General features: G+C 38.5%; 1 protein-coding gene across 1 annotated transcript; it reads right to left on the bottom strand.

Moving 5' to 3' along the window:
• Positions 1-20,281: 20,281 nt before the first annotated feature.
• Positions 20,282-21,234, bottom strand: olig1 (oligodendrocyte transcription factor 1). Its single transcript, XM_087804302.1, has one exon. The coding sequence runs from the start codon at positions 21,093-21,095 to the stop codon at positions 20,373-20,375; it is 723 nt and encodes a 240-aa protein (XP_087660428.1). The 5' UTR covers positions 21,096-21,234; the 3' UTR covers positions 20,282-20,372.
• Between the last annotated feature and the right edge of the window lie 242 nt (positions 21,235-21,476).

Below are 21,476 nucleotides of genomic sequence, written 5' to 3'. Positions count from 1 at the left end.
TTTCACATTTAACTCTTACAATTAGTTCTTATTTTTTATAATTCAGTATTAGTTCAACAGTATTTTGGGTTATTTACTTAGTATTTATTTTTTATTTACTTTTACATTTAAAAAAATAAAACATTCAATATGATATATAACATAATATATAATATAATGGGTTAAATAATAGTAATATTTATATTATATAATAGGTGTAAAAAATAGTAATATTTATAGTATATAATAGCTGTATATAATAGTAATATTTATAGTAAATAATAGCTCTAAATAATAGTAATATTTATAGTATGTAATAGCTGTATATAATAGTTATATATACTATATAATAGCTGTATATAATAGTTATATATAGTATATAATAGCTGTATATAATAGTTTTATATATATAGTGTATAATATCTGTATATAATAGTAATATTTATAGTAAATAATAGCTGTATATAATAGTTATATATAGTATATAATTGCTGTATATAACAGTTTTATATATAGTGTATAATAGCTGTAAATAATAGTAATATTATATTATGTAATATCTGTATATAATAGTTATATATATATATATAGTACATAATAGCTGTATATAATAGTTATATATATAGTATTAAATATTAATATTTATAGTATATAATAGCTGTATATAATAGTTATATATAGTATATAATAGCTGTATATAACAGTTTTATATATATAGTGTATAATATCTGTATATAATAGTAATATTTATAGTAAATAATAGCTGTATATAATAGATATATATAGTATATAATTGCTATATATAACAGTTTTATATATAGTGTATAATAGCTGGATAAAATAGTAATATTTATAATATATGATAGCTGTATATAATAGTTATATATATAGTAAGGTAAGGTAAGGTAAAATTTATTGATTGATTGAAATTGTTTGATAGCTGTATATAATAGTTATATATATATATAGTACATAATAGCTGTATATAATAGTTATATATATAGTATAAAATATTAATATTTATAGTATAAAATAGCTGTATATAATAGTTATACATATATAGTATATAATAACTGTATATAATAGTGATGAGTTGACCATCTTACACTGAGCATCACTCTGGCGCGGTAATGTCTTTTCCCCAACACTGGGAGTTGAACTTTGTGTAAGTTTTTTATTTATTTGTAAAATCTATCCCAGGACAACAATAACACGTCCACTGTTCTTGGGCTGTTGTTTTTGTCCGAGCCACTTCTAAATCACGATGGAGTTTCTTCTGACCTGCAGCAGCAGCTCCTGCAGGAGGTTTGGAATCCAGAGGTGAAGCAGATGTTTGTTCCAGCACCAAGAACGCATGAGGTCAAAGTTGAAACCACGTGAAACCAGGAGGCACGTCATGAGGTCAGCGGGTGAAAAAAGCACGTTCAAGAAACTTTCTCGTTTGTAATTCAGTCTAAAACATGTTTTTCAAAACCAAGACCAGAGGAAAATATATTTCATCATTATTTGATATAAAACACTTGATTATCACACTTAAATAGTAAATAATAAGTAGAAATAGAATAAACCCAAGGGTCTACTTTCTGACAATTATCTCCAACTACATGTGAAGAGAGGAGAAGCCATTTGGGGCCAATGTGACAAAGCCCCACCTAGTGTCCTGAAAAACTAAAAGAATAAAAGTGGGTTTACTCTGGAAACTCTGGTTTCCTCCCACAGTCCAAAAAACAAACAGAGGTCTATTGAGAACTTGGGGGAAATTGTCCGTAGGAGTGTGTTTGTGTGAATGGTTGTGTGTCTTTGTGTGTCCTGAGAAAGACCAGCGTCCTCCAGCCACCCCCAAAAGGGATTATGCGGCAAAGAAAATGAATAAATTAATATATATATATATATTTAAAAAAAGACTGTAGGTTTTGTGTTGTTATATTCTACATATACCTCCATTTTCTCCTCCCTAAGAAGGTCTGAAATATATCAAGATTTTAGGGCCAAAAATTACAATTAATAAAACTTTTTTTCTGTGAAAGGGTTATTTGATCGTTATTTATTTCACAAATAGTGTTATTTATTACCTAACTTTTTTTGTGAAGAACCTTGAACGGGTTATTTGGTTAAGTGTTGCTTTCTGGAAAACAATACATTTTTACGTTTGGGCACTCCTGCTCGTTTTCTGGTACAAACTGATCCTGGCCCCCCCTTCAGAGATAAGAACAGTTATGTGGCCCTCATGGGGAAAAATAAACATGGACCCCTGCTCTAAAGCATCATGTCATTTTTGAGACTTGAGCATTTAGGCTAACAATAAGCACGCCATTGAACACTTCTCTAAGTGCACTGCTTTACAGTACACTGTAAGACACTGATTGCAACCGACCGTTGGAACCCTATCATTGACACTTTACAGCATTTTTTTTCGCCAATCGAAACACGTTTTAAGTCGTGTTTCATTGTGTTATTATTGTTGTTTTGTGTTAAAATTAGTGTTTTCTCGTGACGTTCATGCTGGTATCTGCTCCAAAGTCGTCAGTGACGTAGCATCGGTTTAGCGTCATCTACGTCACTAAGATGGAGGCCGTTAAGGGTGGAAAGTGTCCTTCGATCCACACTTAATTTTCTGGCCATTTGAGTGCACTACATTTTCGCAAACTGCAAATTGGGACACACTTGAGCACTCAATGTACTGTAAGTGCAGAAGTGCGCGATTTGGGACACAGACCTTAGATATTTTTTGGCCCTAGCAAAATTTTAGGAGAATATTGAAATTGAGTGTATTTGCACCTAAGCGTGTTCTATTGTATGCCGACGATGTCATTCTGTATGTGTGCGTCCACTAGCTTTTAGTTACTTTGTGCCGATGCGTGAGCATGTTTGTGTTAAACAATTTTTCATCCCTTGTGTTATCTAAGGATCAAGGTGACCCCATGGCCAAGTACAAGGGATACCAAAATAGTTTTCGGGTCTTCGGGTCACCTTGACCCTGAAATAACACAAGGGTTATATCGAAAAGAGGACTTTGAAAGAGAAACTTTCTCTTTCTAGAGCTCGTGTTTAAATTATTATTTATAAGAAAATCATTTTTCTTTTTCCAAATGGAAACTTTTTTTTTCTTTCTATGCGGTCCGGGTACCGGTACCGGAATTAAGTGTAATAGTGCCAATACATTTAAAAAAAAATCTGTTTAGCAGTAACTTCAAACTGCTAGACAATTTATTTCCGAAAGCTTTGATCATTTCTTTTTAGAATTTAAAAAATAGATGTATTTTTTATACTTTAGTTCAATTATATGGTTAACAACGGAGAACGAGGGCCCCGTGAAAACTTCTCCAGGGCCGAAAAAAACACCCTCCAGGCCGGACCTTCACTGGTGACGCTTAAAAGAAACAGACCCGACTCCAGTGTGTTTTCGCTCCTCAAGCCTCGAAGGTTTTTTTCCGCCATCGGCCGCAAAGATGAACCATCTGTTCAGCAGCGACTGCGCCGCTGCTTCCCCCGCCTGACAGAAGCCACAGAGATGCGTGAAAACACACGTTGCTGTGTCCGCCCGGGATGATATTGAAAAGCTGCAGTGACGGACCCGACTGACAGAATAAAGAGCCAGAGTGACACTATTCAGGGCCCGACATGAGAGTCGCTCTTTGTCCGTTCAGATCGCAGGTGTTTGGTTTGTTCTTCCGAGGCGTGTCTTTTTTTTGTCACGGCCCTGAATGGAGGACACGTGAAAACAGCCCGTTTTCTTGCCGGAGACATGAAGACGTCTCTGTTGTCTCATGTTGAAGCGACTTGTTGTTTCCATGTCGGCTGATTTCGCCAACGTTTCTGGAGAACTTGCGGTTGTAGTTGCAGTTACAAACACTCCCCGAACAATCCCTTACATTGTTGTAGTGAAAAGCCACGGATTCCCTTCTTGAACTTAGTAACGCAGACGCTAAAAACTGAAGCTACATTTTTGACAAAATGTTGTTAATGCTACATGTAGCACAACGTTAGCTCTGTGTGGCTCACGACAGATGTCTGTTGTCGAACAGTCCCGTCACTGTCCGAGGCACAGACACAGCGGATTGTTGTGTCTGTAAATGTTGAGAGAAACCACACATGTGCTCATCAGTGTCAGCTCAATCAATTACAGTTTAAATATATATATATTTTTTTACGCTTTAAAGTCACTTTACTGCCAAAATCGTCATCAACGTCAACTTTGCTAACTTTATATACAGGATTATTGAGAATTATTGTTGAGATAAAATCGTTATTTGTACAGAATAAATAGAAACACATCAGGATTTTTATATTTAACGTTATATTTTAGTTGTGTTTTCAGGTTGAGACATGATTTTGCATCTTGGAATGTGAAGAATGAAACTTGACATTTGTCCAAATCTGTGGAATTTCAACAAAGAATTCTCGACTTTCTTGGTTGTCGTGTTCTTTGAATTTTGCTTTGAACGTCTGCTCAGTCTCGGATGCAGGAATAATCCAAGACACAAAACGACCTCTCTTTGGAAGTGAAGGTCAACTTGAGACAGAACTAAACTAAAACATTAAATATAAAATATTGCTCTTGTTTGACATATAATCTGTAAAAATTCCATTTTATTTCAACAAGAACGTAGAAGAGATGCAAACGTGCCGTGTTTTAGGTTGTGTTTTGGGTTTTTATACAGGACTTTTGGAGTAACCCTCGACAGCTCAGAACAGTAACCGCAGCAACATGCTCCTCTCCATGCACTGCAGAATGGAATGTTTTAAGCCTTTGTTCCTTCTGCCACAACAGATCTCTCCCTCATGCTTAACATGCACATTTAACTTTTTGTTGGAAACTATTGATTGATTTATTTATGTATTTTTATGTGTTTTTGTATGTGTTTTTGTATGTGTTTATGTCTTTATTTTATTGTATTTATTTATTTATTGAATTGTTTCTACATGTATATATGGATGTTTTTTTTTGAATAGATGTGTTTATTGCTTCTGAAAAAAAAAAAATTCTCCTCCCGGATCAAAAAGCATCCATCCGTCTATCTATCTATCTATCTATCTATCTATCTATCTATCTATCTATCTATCTATCTATCTATCTATCTATCTATCTATCTATCTATCTATCTATCTATCTATCTATCTATCTATCTATCTATCTATCTATCTATCTATCTATCTATCTATCTATCTATCTATCTATCTATCTATCTATCTATCTATCTATCTATCTATCTATCTATCTATCTATCTATCTATCTATCTATCTATCTATCTATCTATCTATCTATCTATCTATCTATCTATCTATCTATCTATCTATCTATCTATCTATTTATCTAATCCATCTATCTATCTATCTATCTATCTATCTATCTATCTATCTATCTATCTATCTATCTATCTATCTATCTATCTATCTATCTATCTAATCCATCTATCTATCTATCTATCTATCTATCTATCTATCTATCTATCTATCTATCTATCTATCTATCTATCTATCTATCTATCTATCTATCTATCTATCTATCTATCTATCTATCTATCTATCTATCTATCTATCTATCTATCTATCTATCTATCTATCTATCTATCTATCTATCTATCTATCTATCTATCTATCCATCTATCCATCTATCCATCTAGCCATCCGTCCATTCATCCATCTATCCATCTAGCCATCCGTCCATTCATCCATCTATCCATCTATCATCTGTCCATCCGTCCATCCGTCCATCCATCCGTCCATCCATGCATCTATCCATCTATCCATCAATCCATCCATGGAACTCTAATTTCCCGACCAAAAATATATTTTCCATTTTTATTAAGTTAAAAACTGTCTGTCCATCGTATTTACTCAAGTAGCTTTTGCCGATTTAGAATTTCTGTCCAGGGTGTCCCTTTGACACAAGCCTCCGAGATCGAAAATAGAGAAGGACAGTAAATATACAACTTTTTCCAACCACGACTCAAACTGTGGTAAGATTTCGGTGTGTTGTGTGAAACTAATCCCTCAATATTTCGTCATGAGTCAATTTAAAAGAAATGTTTTTTTAATTTAATAACAAAAAAATCCCTCAACAGATGCACAAAAACTCAAAGATACACTTTGAAAAAATTTACCAAAGCACCTGTGCCGTCCTCATGATTAAACATGGGGGTGAAATGGGCCGATTAGCATCCTGTCAGGAAGAAGTCTAACTGCTGTTGTGTTTCACAGTGTGAGAGACAAAGTGCTAGCTCGCGCTCGGACAAGCCTCCCCGGAACGCTACAGTAAACAGGTAAACACACGTCTGTCGGACTCCGCGGGGGGCGACAAAACACCCGCCGAGGAGCCAGAGAAGGAGTCCGTGCTGACTTTCTTTTTGGCTCTTCGTCGGGCGCCTCACGTCTGAAATGTGAGGCCAAAAAAAAAAGAAAAAGAAAAGAAAAGTTGTTGGGAAATGTCCCGGCACAGCAGAGCCAGACGGAGGAGAAGGTCTCACCTTGAGCTTGTTGCTTCGAGTTCTGAACACTGAGGTCAGACAAAACGTCTGAGAAGGTGAACCGCCATTTTATCGGTGGTGATTAAAGGAGTTTGTTTTTCTGTCTCCACGCGCCGCCATCTTAACTGAGGGAGCTTCAGATAAAAAATATATATATATATATATATTGTAAGTAAGTAAGTAAGTAATATTTATTTATATAGCGCTTTTCCAGACCAGGGTCACAAAGCGCTTAAACAATCAAAACAATACTCAAAAAAGTACATACTTTAAAGATCAAGATAATACTGAGAACAACACAGGAGTTCGAGAAATTCAAGGAAAAGCCTGAACAAATAGAAACTTATTATATTAATTAATTAGAATATTGTTGTGTAAGTATAAGTATTAATATAAGTATTATAAGTATAAGTATTAGTAATAAGTATTTGAGAGCGTTTGGACCTTCATATTATCTGTTCTTTTAGTTCCTAGTTCTGGTTTTCATTTATACCCGGTGTTGGTGGACGTTTTAGGTATTGGACATTTTACTGTAATTGTTTTATGAGAGCATGGATTCTTGTTGGTTTTTTAATTTGGATTTTTTTTTCATTAATTAAATTTTAAGTTTGATTAAGAACCTCTGGGTTCTTTTGAGGCTTTCGCACTTGGTTCGCTCCAAACTGTTCTAACAATTATTACATATTGAGTTATGTTTTACTCATTATTGCTTGTTTTAAGTTGCTTGTTTGTTTCTTTTTGTGTAAACCTCAGAGAGACAAATGTTTTGACATGTCACAGGCAAATGTTACCTAAAAGAAAAAATACGTTTTTTCAAAATAAAACACCTTTTAGTACGACGGCATATTAGGGCCACTCAAAGAAACAATCTCGCACTAAAGTAATTTGTACGACTTTAATATAGAAATGAATGATTTTCCTAAAACTGTAATCTCCTAATGAAGTATCTTGTACGACTTTAATCTCATAATAAATATTACTATGTTAATAAGGTATTTTTGTATGTGTCCATGTGCGAGTGCGTGCCCTTGTGTGTGTGTTACTATGATATATGTGTGTGTGAGTGTGTGCGTTTGCTTGTCTGTGTGTTCTTTTATCTCCATACATACAAACACAAACACACTAAAAAATACTAAAACACATCACTAACGAGAAAATTAAAACATACTCACGCCACTAGAAAACACGAAAATACACCCACACTAAAAACAACTAAAACACACATAAACAAAGTGTATATGTTTTGCATGTGTGTGGGCTTGCCAGTGTGTGTGTTCCTGTTATATGTATGCGTATGTGTGCATTTCTTTTATCTCCCTTCGGTTTTCCAACACACACACACACTAAAACACACATGCTAAAACAAACTAAAACACATTAACACGCACACTAAAACTCAATCACAGCAAAACAAACATGCAAACTCACACTATGGAATCAACATTGAGTTGTTGTGCAGAAACCAAAAATGTTGAATCTTCAAATGCGCTGATGGACCCACAATTTTTCAGCTTTTTACTTTAAACACTTCAATCCGCCCAACCTGCCATTTTGACTTTCCAATAACATTAGACAGCAGACCTTTTTTTTAAAAAAGGCACTGAAAAACCAACAACCCCTTTAAAAAAAAAATCTGAAAAAAACAAACCCTATTGGTATGTTTTACTCTGACTAAGGTGTCACAACACATTTATTTACTTTTACCGCCATGTAGCTTTTTGAAAAAAAGTACATGTTTTTTTGTCCTCGATTGTTATTATAATTTCAAGTTTGTTATTTAGGTATTTAAAATATATATTCAAATTATAAATAAAAACACAAAAAGTGTTACGGGTATGTTGATATCACAGTAAGACTGAAGCTAGCACTGCTAACAACACGCTAAGCTAGTAGCGTTACCGTTCAGTTTATCATTGTATTGGTTTAAGTTACATTTAAAAAAATCAAAGCTCATGATGCAAAAGTCACTGATTTCGTAGAAAAACACATAAAATGGAAAAATAAACATCATATATATATTTATATATAAATATATATAATTTCGTCCAAATCGTAATTCTGGCTCACTTTGAAAACGTCCGTGACATTTGGAGGACGCCGGTGTGAGTCGGCGTCAGGAGACGTCCCAGCGAAGCTCTCGTCAGATCTGATCGGTCCCGGTCCGGGGAACGGTGCCGGAGGAACCGACAGGATTGGGCCTCGGTCCAAAAAGACAGTCGGCACAGGAAGCTGTCAGTTTGACATCATGCAAATGTATGCAAATGAAGAGGTCCCGCCATGACACCTGCACACGGGAGGAACAGTGCGTGCCCTTCCGAAACAGAGGACACACACACACACACACACACACACACACACACACACACACACACACACACACACACACACACACACACACACACACACACACACACACACACACACACACCGGACATACACTTTTCTGTTGTCGTGTTGAGTCTTGTTTGCAGAAATTGTCAGAAATATTTTAAGTTTAGATCCAAACTTTCTTCAAACGCCTGCCAATCATCATCACTTCCTTTTAGGTCTGACTTTCATCCTCACCTTTGACCTCGGGCCGGAGCTTCTCCCGCGGGCGAGCGACGACGGGCGAGTCGTGATGTAGGTCGAACACGATCGCGGATCATCAACATGCACGACGGCGCTCCGGCCTTTCCTCGTTTCTCTGAGCTGTTGTGACTCTGGTGTTGACCCTGCCGGCTGCTTCTGGCATTTCAGCAGGATGGCGGTGGAGAAAGTGTCTGTGCAACTGTGTAGCTACACACACACACACCCAGACACACACACACACAGAAACACACTGTCCTTGGTTGGAGTTGTCCAATGTTTCTTGCGGGTCAGCAAAAAAAAACAAAAAACAAGCTGCTTGAATGAAGGCTCGGTTTGTGTCTTTTTGTGTGTGTGTGTGCTGCACATTTGCGATGTGTGTGTGTGATGTTCGAGTGTGTCTGTAATATGTGTGCGTGTGTGTGTGCCTATAATGAGTGTGCGTGTGTGTTTGCTTGTGTGCGCGCGTTTATTTGTGTGCTGCCGTTTGCCTCTATGTTTGTGTGTGTGTGTTATTGTGTGTTTCTCTAATGAATGTGTGTGTGTGCATATGTGTGTGTGTTTGCGTGTGTGTATTTAGCTATGTATGTATCTATGTGTCGCCTGTGTGTTTGTATGATATATGTGTTTGTTGATGTGTGTGTGTCTGTGTGTCCCTGTGATATGTGTGCGTTAGTGTGTGCTTTCATTATTCATCCACGCTAAAACACACACACACTAAAACAAACTTAATCACATACACACTGACAAAAACACACTCACGGCAACACACACATCCAAATACACACACACTAAAAATGACTTATACACACACATTAAACCAAAGTGTATATGCGTTTGCGTGTGTGCTTTCCTGTGTGTTCCTGTGACATGTGTGCGTATGTGTGCATTCCTTTATCTCTCTTCGTTTTTCAAACAAACACACATACACTGAAGCAAATCAAAACACACACACACTAAAACACAACCACACAACACACACACACTAACACAAACAAAATAAAAAACACACAAACACACTAAAACAAATTAAAAACACTCACACTTAATCCAACTAAAACATATAAAAACGAAAAAAAACAAAAACTGACTAAAACAGAAACACGGCAACACACACATGCAAATACACACACACTTAAACAAACTAATACACACACATTCGACCAAAGTGTAAATGCGTTTGCGTGTGTGCTTGCCTGTGTGTTCCTGTGCATGTGTGTGCATTCTTTTATCTCCCTTCGGTTTTCCAACAAACACACAAACACACTAAAACTAATTAAAACACAAACACACTAAAACACAATCACAGCATCACACACACACACACACACTAACCCAGAGAAACAAAACAAAACAAAACACACTAAAACAAACTTAAACACGCACTAAAAACAACGGAAAAACAGACACAAACACACTTATGTTTGGTTCATGTTTTTCTTATGTGGACTTAAGGTAAGGTAAGGTCAAACTTTATTGATCCCTCAGGAGGTCTCCTTCGGGAAATTGTTTACTTATTTATCATCGCTAAAATTTGACTCAGTTTAACATATTCAATTCACTTGAACTACTTTTTAACGAAGTTTAAAAACCAAACCAAGAACTTCTTTTCCATTTCAGTGTCTCGGGTTCCGAGCTGCCGTCTGTGTTTCTGCGAGTTCATGACGGACGAGCGAACACACAGTCTGTGTTTGTCCTCTTCACGGCTCCAGTGCTGATGAGGCGTTTATAGGTTTGTCGAGCTCTTTAAACGAAGGATCTTCTGTCGCGGCTCGAGTGCTGCTGACAGTGACGAGGCCCGGAAGAGAAAGTAGTCCTGCTGGTAAGAAACGTTACAACATTTAGAAATACACACACGAGTAGTACATTATAAATACAATTTGTAACTTATAATTATTTTGCATCATTAATCATTTTCTCTATTCAAACTATTTACAAAATAACTCAATATGTATTATATTTATTTAATATGTGTCATAAATAATTTGCAATTATTCTTTTTAAATTGTCTTTGAAACCGCTTGATTTTTTTGGTTTTGATCACGAAAAATATCTACAGTTAATGTTTTTCAGGATAATCAGGACGGTTATACAGCGTCGAGAGATTTTGGCTCTTGAAACAAGTCCAGGTTACTTTTAAATAATAAATCATAATCAATTGTTCCTGACACATTCAAAAGAAACAAGACAAGAGCTTAACATGTGTGAAAACCAGGGCAACAGACGAAAATAAATGTAATTATTAAGGTAAAACTCTACATAGATTCCCATTGGTCCCTAATATAATATTTATATTTAAAAACTTGATGTAATTTACAGTATCAGTGAATAAAAGTGTTTTTTCTCCTATTATTTATGCTTTGTGTGGTACTTGATGAAGAGAGTTTACCGAGTTTCCCGGTACTTGGTTTGTGTCTTTAATTCTATTACACTTATTCTGGGACAACTGAAGACGTCTCATGATACAGCGTCTTTCTTTTGAAAGGCCACTAGATGGAGCTCTTTGCTTTACAATCGTTTGCTTTAAACCTGGTTTCATTTTCAAACCGAGAGTGCCATCTAGTGGCCTTTCATAATGAAGACACTGTGTATCGTGATACCCCATGAAGCCTCATCAACCCTTCCCCGGTGGCTACCAGGGCAGGGGGGAAGGGGACACCCTGGACAGGCTACCAGGCCATCGTCAATCCCATTGACAGACTATTTAGGGGTCACCATTTAACCTTTGGATCAATGGAAACCCACGCAAGCACCATGATGTTCGTACCAGAAACCTTCCGGCAGTAAGGTTGTAGCACCAGAACTACTACTACCACAACTATAGTTTATATCAGGTATAAAAACAAAATTTGAGATACATTTTAAGTCGTACTTCTACTGTGTGTTTGCATTCATTAATCTAAAAAACATACACACATGCACGCTAAAACACACACACACTAAAACAAACTAAAACATATACACACTAACAAAAAGACACTCACAGCAACAAACACATCCAAATACACACACACTTAAGCAAACTAATACACACACATTCAACCAAAGTGTATATGCTTTTGCATGTGTGCTTGCCTGTGTGATCATGTAACATGTGTGCATATGTGTGCATTCCTTTATCTCCCTTTGGTTTTCAAACAAACACACATACCCTAAGACAAATTAAAACACACACACACACACTTAAACACAATCACATCAACACACACACACTAACACAAACAAAATAAAAAACACACAAACACACTAAAACAAATTAAAACACTCACACTTAATCCAACTAAAACTTATAAACACAAAAAACCCCTCACCAAAACAGATTCACGCCAACACACACATGCAAATACACACACACTTTAACAAACTAAAACACACACATTCAACCAAAGTGTACATGCGTTTGCGTGTGTGCTTGCACCACCACTACAACTACCACAACTATAGTTTATATCAGGTATCAATACAAAATTTGAGATACATGTTATGTCGTACTTCTACTGTGTGTTTGCATTCATTAATCTAAAAAACATACACACATGCACGCTAAAACACACACACACTAAAACAAACTAAAACATATACACACTAACAAAAAGACACTCACAGCAACAAACACATCCAAATACACACACACTAAAACAAACTAATACACACACATTAAACCAAAGTGTATATGCTTTTGCATGTGTGCTTGCCTGTGTGATCATGTAACATGTGTGCATATGTGTGCATTCCTTTATCTCCCTTTGGTTTTCAAACAAACACACATACACTAAAACAAATTAAAACACGCACACACTTAAACACAATCACATCAACACACATTCACTTACACAAACAAAATAAAAAACACACAAACACACTAAAACAAGTTAAAACACTTAATCCAACTAAAACATGTAAACACAAAAAAACCCTCACTAAAACAGACTCACGCCAACACACACATGCAAATACACTCACACTTAAGCAAAGTGTAAATGCGTTTGCGTGTGTGCTTGCACCACCACTACTACTACCACAACTATAGTTTATATCAGGTATAAATACAAAATTCGAGATACACTTTAAGTCGTACTTCCTCAAAGACAATCTTCCCGGAGTCTTGCCCATGGGAAGGAAAAAAGAAGCGAAGCGCCTGTGATGGAATGAAACGGCCGCCGCCGTGTGACACGGCATGACTCTGGTGACCAGAGGTCCAGGGGTGTCATAAATCTGAGAGCGCTTCTAATCTGGGCCAAGAGCACTCATGCGGCAGTAACGGTGAAAAACTAACGCGTCTCCGGCAACACAATGGCAGTCGCCCCGATGCCCCGCGGACTCCCCACATAGACGGGGCCGTCTGACAAGCCGGCCTGCCAAACAACTCAATTAAGCAGAATGGGAGGCAAGAAAGAGGAGCCCAAACAGAGGATGGAGAGAAAGGAAAGGATGAAAGAAGACAGGAAAACAGAGGAGGGACAGGGATGGTGCCCGTCAGGGCCGCTCCGACACCCGGGAGACGCTCGCTGCTGACGCTAGAAAAGATACAAAAGATCATGAGATGCGATGTGTTAACTGGAATTCCTGCTTCCAAGGCCACTGAGGGTTCAGAGGGCAAACGGAGGGCCAGGGGTTCATTGCCACAGCAAGACTTACTCCCATGCACAGTCAAACATCCCAAATAAGACCCAGTATCGGGAAGGATTATTAGAAGACCAATAAGGCTGGGTGTATACTTTGGTTCTTTTGTGGCAACGACCAAAATACTTAGTAGTACAGAGTATTGAAACTTGTTTTTTGGAGGCAAGTTTTTGTACATTGTGATTAAATCATGATCATGTTTAGATTTTTCCGAAGAAAAGTCTGTGAACTTGTTTACAATTGCTAGTGTTCTTTTGCAATGTATTTTATTTGTAATTTATTTATTTTGTTGGAAAACAGCTTGGAGTGGAAACTTACCCAAAGCGTTCAACACAAGTTTTGTACTTTGTGATGGAATAAAAATTGAAGAATTTTAAATTAATACCCAGGTGTGTCCTACTTAAGACCAGTCCAAGATGCTTGTAGTGAACTTTCAATCGGAGACCTTCAACTTCCATCGACTACAGACAAACATTGACTTCATAAAAATGGTCCTATTATGTAAACCAGGAACAGGAAACAGGAAACTCCATTTCTAGGCCAACAGGAACTTGATCTTAATGCAACGATGAAAACTTCCAACAATCATAAGCACTTTTCCACCACTTTAGATTTTGGCAAATATGATTTATCCCAGTATTACACATCAGCAGTACACCTGAACGAGATTGACAAGTCACAGGGACACCGTGAGGGTTACTTAGGGTGGACGTGCAAAATTGTAGTGCACGATGAGCACTCAAACAGCCAGAAAATTGAGTGTGGATCGATGGACACTTTCCACCCTTAAAGTCCTCCATCTTAGTGAGGTAGATGAAGCTAAACTGAATCTACGTCACTGACAACACGTCTGCGGAGCAGATACTGACGTAAATGTCTCGAGAAAACACTCATTTTACCACAAAACAACACAACAACAATTGTAACACAATGAAACACAACTTTATAACTTGTTTCAATTCGCGAAAATCGCTGTCAATTGTCAGCGATAGTGTTTCAACGACTGGTTTCAATCAGCGTTAAAAAGTAGTAGAAGAAGAAGCTGTAGAGTCATTTCCTGTAAGTGTGTATCAGCAGAGTTTGATTTGAGACAGTACTACCCTGTTGGAATTTGAGCACTGCTCAAGTAAAAAAGTAAGTCTTACAGTGTACTGTAAAGCAGTGCACTTAGTAAAGTGAGCGATTTGAGACAATAAATTGTTTTAATGAAGAATGCTCCAATTGGAAATATCAGCTGAAACAAGAAGAGGAAGAAAATATTTGAGGGTCATGGAGGATACAGGGTGACCCACCAAAAAATGGACACCGACTTCCATTAGGTCTCATCTCTTTATTTTATTTAGGAATTGAATGCAACTTCAATTGAATGCAAATGTTGTTTATGGGTAGTCTTACATCATATACAAAACAAAGAATTACTTATTGTACAGTATATGTCCGGAATGGCCTCCATTTGATTCTGTAAATTTCTTGAGGTCCAACACAGAATTGTTTCCGGGGGAACAGTCCCAAGATAATTTTGCATTGGCCACTTCACAACTCAAATCTTAGCCCCTCTTTCTTAAGGGGTTGTTTAAAGGCAGAATGTATGCATCGAGACCTTTGACAATTATTGAACTCAAGTAATCCATCAGGAGGGAGATAAGAGCTGATTTATTTAGGCCAACATAGATCATTTTGTGCTGCAAGTCAAGAGATGCACGGAACTAAAAGGATGCCATCACGAACATATGCTGTAGAATGGAAAAGTAATAAGATTCCCATGTTTTAAGGTGATGTTTTAAACATTATAGACTAGGATAACGAAAGCTGCATTCAATTATGAAGTACAATAAAGAAATGAGACTGACTGTTTGGTGTAAAAGTAGAAAAAGGCTGATTTGGGAAACAAGTATAAAACAGTACAATTCGGCCATTCTTTGTTTTCTTATTATCAGTTCCATTAAATATTGTATGGTTTTGGCAACACCACAAATGTTGGTTAAAATCCCTGATATTGACACTCACACAACTAGTCCACTTGCTTGATATGAGATATTTTCCACTTACTTAGGAACATCTGAGAGAATTAATGTAACTTTACCACCTGTGTCATTTTTAATCCACATCGCTAATTTCTTTTTTGTCCTCCTGAAGTCCAAAGAGTCTTCGAACAAAAGTCTTGCCGGTTAAGGGGGGGGGTTCTTGGTTTCTTGTCTGGTTGTGACAACAGTGTGATTTGCTAGCATTACCATCTAACTGGAGTATCTGGTGATGGGAGGAGCATCATGTTATATTGAGCCTTCACCGTGGAGCTAAAGGTCACAGATCTGAATTGTAAGTGTTGGCGTTAAATAAGCACTTCAACAGAAATATATATTTGTGTGACCAGCCAAGAAATAAATGATTTCTTTACGGCAAAGTTTCACTCGCTATCTGAATTTGAGTGGAAATTGCCTCGTAAAGGAATCATTTGCAAACCTCTGGAGCGGAGATTGTTCAAAGACAAAGCGTCCTCTCTGACCACACACCATCTCGCGGTGTCTTTTTGGCCGACCGGGGTAATGAGGGGCCGGCTGATGGCGCCCTGTAAACTTGTAATGAGGGCCGCGGCGTGAATGGGGCAGAGGGCTGGAATGGGTGGGAGAAAACATGACGCTTAATGAGCGGGCCGGCGGGCTCGGTGGTATCTGGACGAGTCTGAGAAAGCCGGGGTGACAGAGGGGATCGGGAACCTCAGGGTGGGACCGGCGCAGGAGGTGCCTGCTGTTATTTAGGGGAAAGGGATGAATAAAAGCTGGGTTGGAAAGTAAATGGGGGTCCTGACCAGCCCCTGCGCTCTGCTCATTGTGGAGATAAAATTTATGGCTTAGGACTTCCTAAGCCAAGGACTCCCCACGTTGACTGGTTAAGTGCGATCAAACATCCCAACAATGGCTCCGGGCAAACAGCACTCTGGCTGGAGAGGCTGCGGTCCAGAGACACTGCATGGAATATGGTCAGTCACTCCAAAGTCTTACTGGACGAACCATTAAAATAGCAGAGGTCACATAGTAAAATTATACGCCACTGGTTGTTCTACTATCACAGGAAATTGTTGAACTCCAAAAAGATAATGCATAATTGGAAGGTGCATGAAGTTCAATAAAGTAACAACATCTGAAATGTAATTTGAATGTAAAATGTAAACGTGGGTTAGAAGTTTAAAGAACAACTTTACCCTTTAAGTATTTCAAGTATTTCTTTCTAAATACCACATTCTTTACAAGTTCATCACCAACAAATGTTTCAAACCAACCAACTTAACTATTAGGCAACAACAACTGAAAGTGTTTCAGTGAGTCTACTGGAAACTTTTGTGTTGTGTTATAAGTTGACCCAAAATGCTATATGTTAACTTAGCTTCCAAAAAAAAAGAAACATTAATATCGTTAAGTGTTTAAAATCTTGCTGTTATGGAAAATAGTTCATACTCTATTCTACTCATATTCTATCATACACACTGATGGCAGTAGGCTGCAAGGCAGCGCTCCAATTGAACAACAGGACAAACTTTTAGCTAAAAGGTGTTTCCAGAATAAAAGTTAGAAAAAATATATATTCTCTTATTGTAAATTGAGGTGATATTTGCTGCCAGAAATGTCTTTATAAACGTTTAATATTTGCAATAAGAAAAGTCAAGAGAAAACCCGCTGGTGATTTTTAATTGAGTCATTGTTGTGTATATAAAAATGTATCCAATTCTGATATTTCACAAACTCATCCTATCTTTTCAGTTGACTTTGAATGCACTTTTCTCATATTGTCTTATTCTGCCTCTCCAGGGTTGGGTCGCGGGGGCAGCAGCTTTAGCAGGGAGGCCACCCGGGGGACCCCATAGGTGTTCCCAGGCCAGCTGGGAGACTTTCCAGCGTGTTATATATTAAATATAATATGTTTTCCCAATGTGTTTAATGAACACTATTTTACAGGTAACTCTATTCTAGGCTCTAGGAAATTGTAGAATAGTTAAAAAAAAGTTGTGTACAGATGTTTACAACTATTACTAGTAAATAAACAGGTCTTAAGATGTTTCTTGAAGGAGTCAGTAGATCATCAAACACAGAGATGGTTCCAAAGCTTAGGATCAACAGTCTGGAAGGATTTCTCTCCTCTGGTCCGGAAGTTCAGGAATCATCAGTAGATTCTGATCCACAGACCTCAGAGCCCGAGCTGGGGTGTAAGTCTGGATCAGATCACTGATGGAAGGTCTAACCATGAATAGATCTGAAAGTAAAAAACAGAATTTTAAAGTTGATCCTGAAAGAAACTGGTAGCCAGTGAAGAGATTTAAGGATCGGAGAAATGTGGGTTCTTCTACTAGAGCGAATCAGAATTCTCGCTGAAGAGCTTTTACTGCAGGCGAGTCAGATCCTTCTTGTTTATACATGAAAATAAACTCTTACAATAGTCTAAACGAGAAGACACGAACACATGGATTATAAGCTCCAGATCGTTCTTCATTGTTCTTCGTTGATCATTTTTCTTGAGTTTAGAGATTTCTCTAAGTTGAAGAAAACCGTTTATGGACCTTTACCTCCCAGTTCTTTATAATCAAAACTTATATTATGTAGGTTTATGCTCACAAATGGGGGGTAAAAAGAATCAAACTGCTGCTGAGTCATCAGTTAATTCTGCGTTCATTTTCGTTGTCTTGTTGTCTAAGAAATCATGGAGGCTTCACAGGATGAACATCTCTCACTCCCTGTGTGTGTGTTTGTGTGTGTGTGTGTGTGTGTGCGTGTGTGTGTGTGTGTGCGTTCCACTCCTTGCCTCGTTGAACAACAGTGATGAAATGGAGATGAGTTAAAGTGCCGGCACAAAGAGTGACCAGACCCCTGCGTGGCTCCAACAATGACAGCGCCAAACACCAGAAAGTGAGAGCCTCTTGGAGTGGGCGAGGAGAGCGAGGGAGAGAGAGAAAGAGGGTGGTGAATGGGTTGTGTGTGGGGGGGGGGGGTGTGGACATTAAGGAGGGAGAGAGTATTGCTCAAGGATGAAAAGTATGGGTGGAGAATGGAGAGCAACCTGGAGAAAATGGCAAGGTAACTAATCCCCGAGGAGGACACAAAGCAGCTATATGTAAATGAAGGAGGTGAAGTTTAGCCATTTTACTTTGATCTATGAATCAAGCCCGCCCTGACCCGGGATCTCCCCCCTTTTCTGCTTCACCTCTCTGTAAGGAGGATCAAATCTTAATCTCGCTCAATGGCTCTTCCTGCTCTCCGTCACGACCACTTTTCTATCGTTATTACGCCGGACCGTCTCCCTCCTCATCGCCGCCCTCTTGTTCTAGCTTCATTCCAGCCGGTGAACCTCCATTCAGGGCGACACATTTTCTGGGCGTTTGAACATATTGTGGAGGGAGCATAATGAGTAGTGGCCGAATCAGCCGCCCCAAGGTTTCCTTAATAGAGAGAATCTGAGAAAGAGGGCGCTGGCAATCAAAGGACCTTCTTTCTCCGGGCCGGCGGTAATTACACGGCGGGTTTTGATCTTTTTTTGCCGGGCGAGGAACGTGAATGGGGCGACAAGACGACGAGTGTTGCGGTCGTCCGGGTGCCGGTTTGGAGCTTTTCAGTGGAGTGTCTGAATTATAGCTGTTAGCGTCTGACACATGAGCTCCTCTTTGTCAATGGAGATGTTGTAAATCACTGTTGCGGCCATTGTGCGATCGGGAGCGAGAGTCGGGGGTAAAAAAAAAAAGTAGTTGATGGGCGATAGCTTGTACGTCGGGAGGACTTGTGACTTGTTTGGTTAGTTTAACGATAACAGTAATCTGATAGAGTTTTAATGGAATATATTTCAGTGCCATCAAAGTGGTTGAATTACACATGTTCAATTAAGCATTTAATTGAACATGTGTAATTCAATAATTTCTATTTATTTAATCTTCAAATTAGTTTTATTCAATAATTCAATTCAATATTCTTTATGATAAATTAACTTTGATTTACACATAAAGATTAGTATTCTAGGTCCAATATTTTAAAAATTAATCTTCTAATTTCAATATTTTTAAATTTGTGGCCTTTTTAATTCAATATTAAAATGGTGGCATAATAGTGCTAATGGACAATAGGCTTGCTTCAATGTCAAGATCGTTTTAAAATTCAATTTAAAATTCCAATAAATATCTAAAGATACTTTTGATGAACTAAAAAAAAAGCACTGAGACAGTACAGACCTCTGCCAAGGGCCTTATTTTGACATTTTGTCGCCAAAGTCCCAGGAAACATGATTTATTTGATCAATTATGGTTCAGGACCAACACCAGTGCGAAGAAGCAATAAGTGAAGAAAGTTATTTTTCTGAAAAATCATTAATCCAAATGAAACTAAGGAATATTAAAAAATAGAAATGTATGTTTCCTATTACGGATTTTTGATTTTTTTTTTTTTTAAATCTTCTTCTTTTGCCTCATTTTTAGTATAATGGAAAGAAATTTACAAACATTTACGTTGCCAAAAGATGAAAATAACAAATGAGAAAAAAGGTAAAAAGATCATGATCCACCATTACTTTATTTTCCATCATTTATTTTTGTAGGAATCATTTATAACAAAATTCATTTACACAAATCAGTGGCGTCTGTATTAACCATTAATCTAAATATAAGATTCGCTGTAAGGCAAAAAAGGTGAAAAAGAAGTTTATAAAAGTGTTAAAAATGTTGGAAAAATATCATCGTATAAAAAAATACAGTCATAGAAAGGTCATTTGGGGAATCTGCTGGATGTGCTGGACTGGCTGAATCTGGGCAGTCTGCAGATCCCACAGGGGCACAGGGGTCCTGCGGGGACCCCCGGGGAGCTCCAGTGCGACGCCTCCATGAGGGTCTGTGGACATTTGACCGCCGAGGATGAAGCGGAGGAGGACGGAGGTGAGGAAGAGGCGGCGGCGGACAGCAGAGACTCCTGGGTCAGGAGGAGCTGCCCGGGACCGGAGACGAACGGCCACCCGCCCGTGAGCACCAGCCGGGGCACCTGGCCGGCGTTGACCCCGACACCGACGCTCAGCTCGCCGAGCAGGCGCCTCATCTCCTGTAGGGACGAGCCCAGCAGCAGGATGTAGTTCCTGGCTAAGACCAGGGTGGAGATTTTGGAAAGCCGGCGTCCAGGTGGAGCACCTGACTGGTGCGTCTGCAGGGACGCCGATGAAGGCGAGGACGCGTAAGGGACCATGACCTCCCTCAGGGCGTCCATGGCAACGTTCAAATCCTGCATCCTCTTCCTCTCCCGGCTGTTGATCTTCCTCCTCAGCTCCTGCTGCTCCTCCGGGCTCAGCTCCCTCTGACCCTTGTTGGCTCGTTGGCTCTGGAGGCTGAACATGGGACTTGAGTCCATCCTGAAGGCGGGGGGACAGTGGGCCAACTCCTGCACAGACCCAGGTCCACACAGAGTCTGCTCCTGAGACCGGATCACCTGGTTCGACATCATGTTTGTGCAAAGTGTGTTTTAACAAAAGCTCCTTTTCTTTCTTCAAAAATCCACAAAAGTCCACAACATTTCAATCTTCATTTCTTCCGGAAAGGATTCGCTTCCAACAGCAGCAGCAGCAGCTCAGGACAACACTGAGTTTCCTCCTGAGGGTGGAGGATCAGCTCATCTCCACAGCTGCGAGTCGCGGGACTAGAAGCTCCCACTGAAAGTGAGCTAAATGCTTCCTTCACTGAGCCCCACTTCAACGAAACTCCTCCCAAAATACTCAATCTGCTCCGTTAACACTGATATAAACAAATGTTCCATTATAATGACCTGATCCGGAAGGTTATCGTTAAAACAACACTAAAAAAAAATCAACCAGAACCTTCTTTTTTT

The sequence above is a fragment of the Callionymus lyra genome, chromosome 12 (genome assembly GCF_982586985.1).
Source record: "Callionymus lyra chromosome 12, fCalLyr1.hap1.1, whole genome shotgun sequence".
Lineage (NCBI taxonomy): Eukaryota > Metazoa > Chordata > Actinopteri > Syngnathiformes > Callionymidae > Callionymus > Callionymus lyra.
This window is presented reverse-complemented; position numbering and strand designations above follow the sequence as displayed.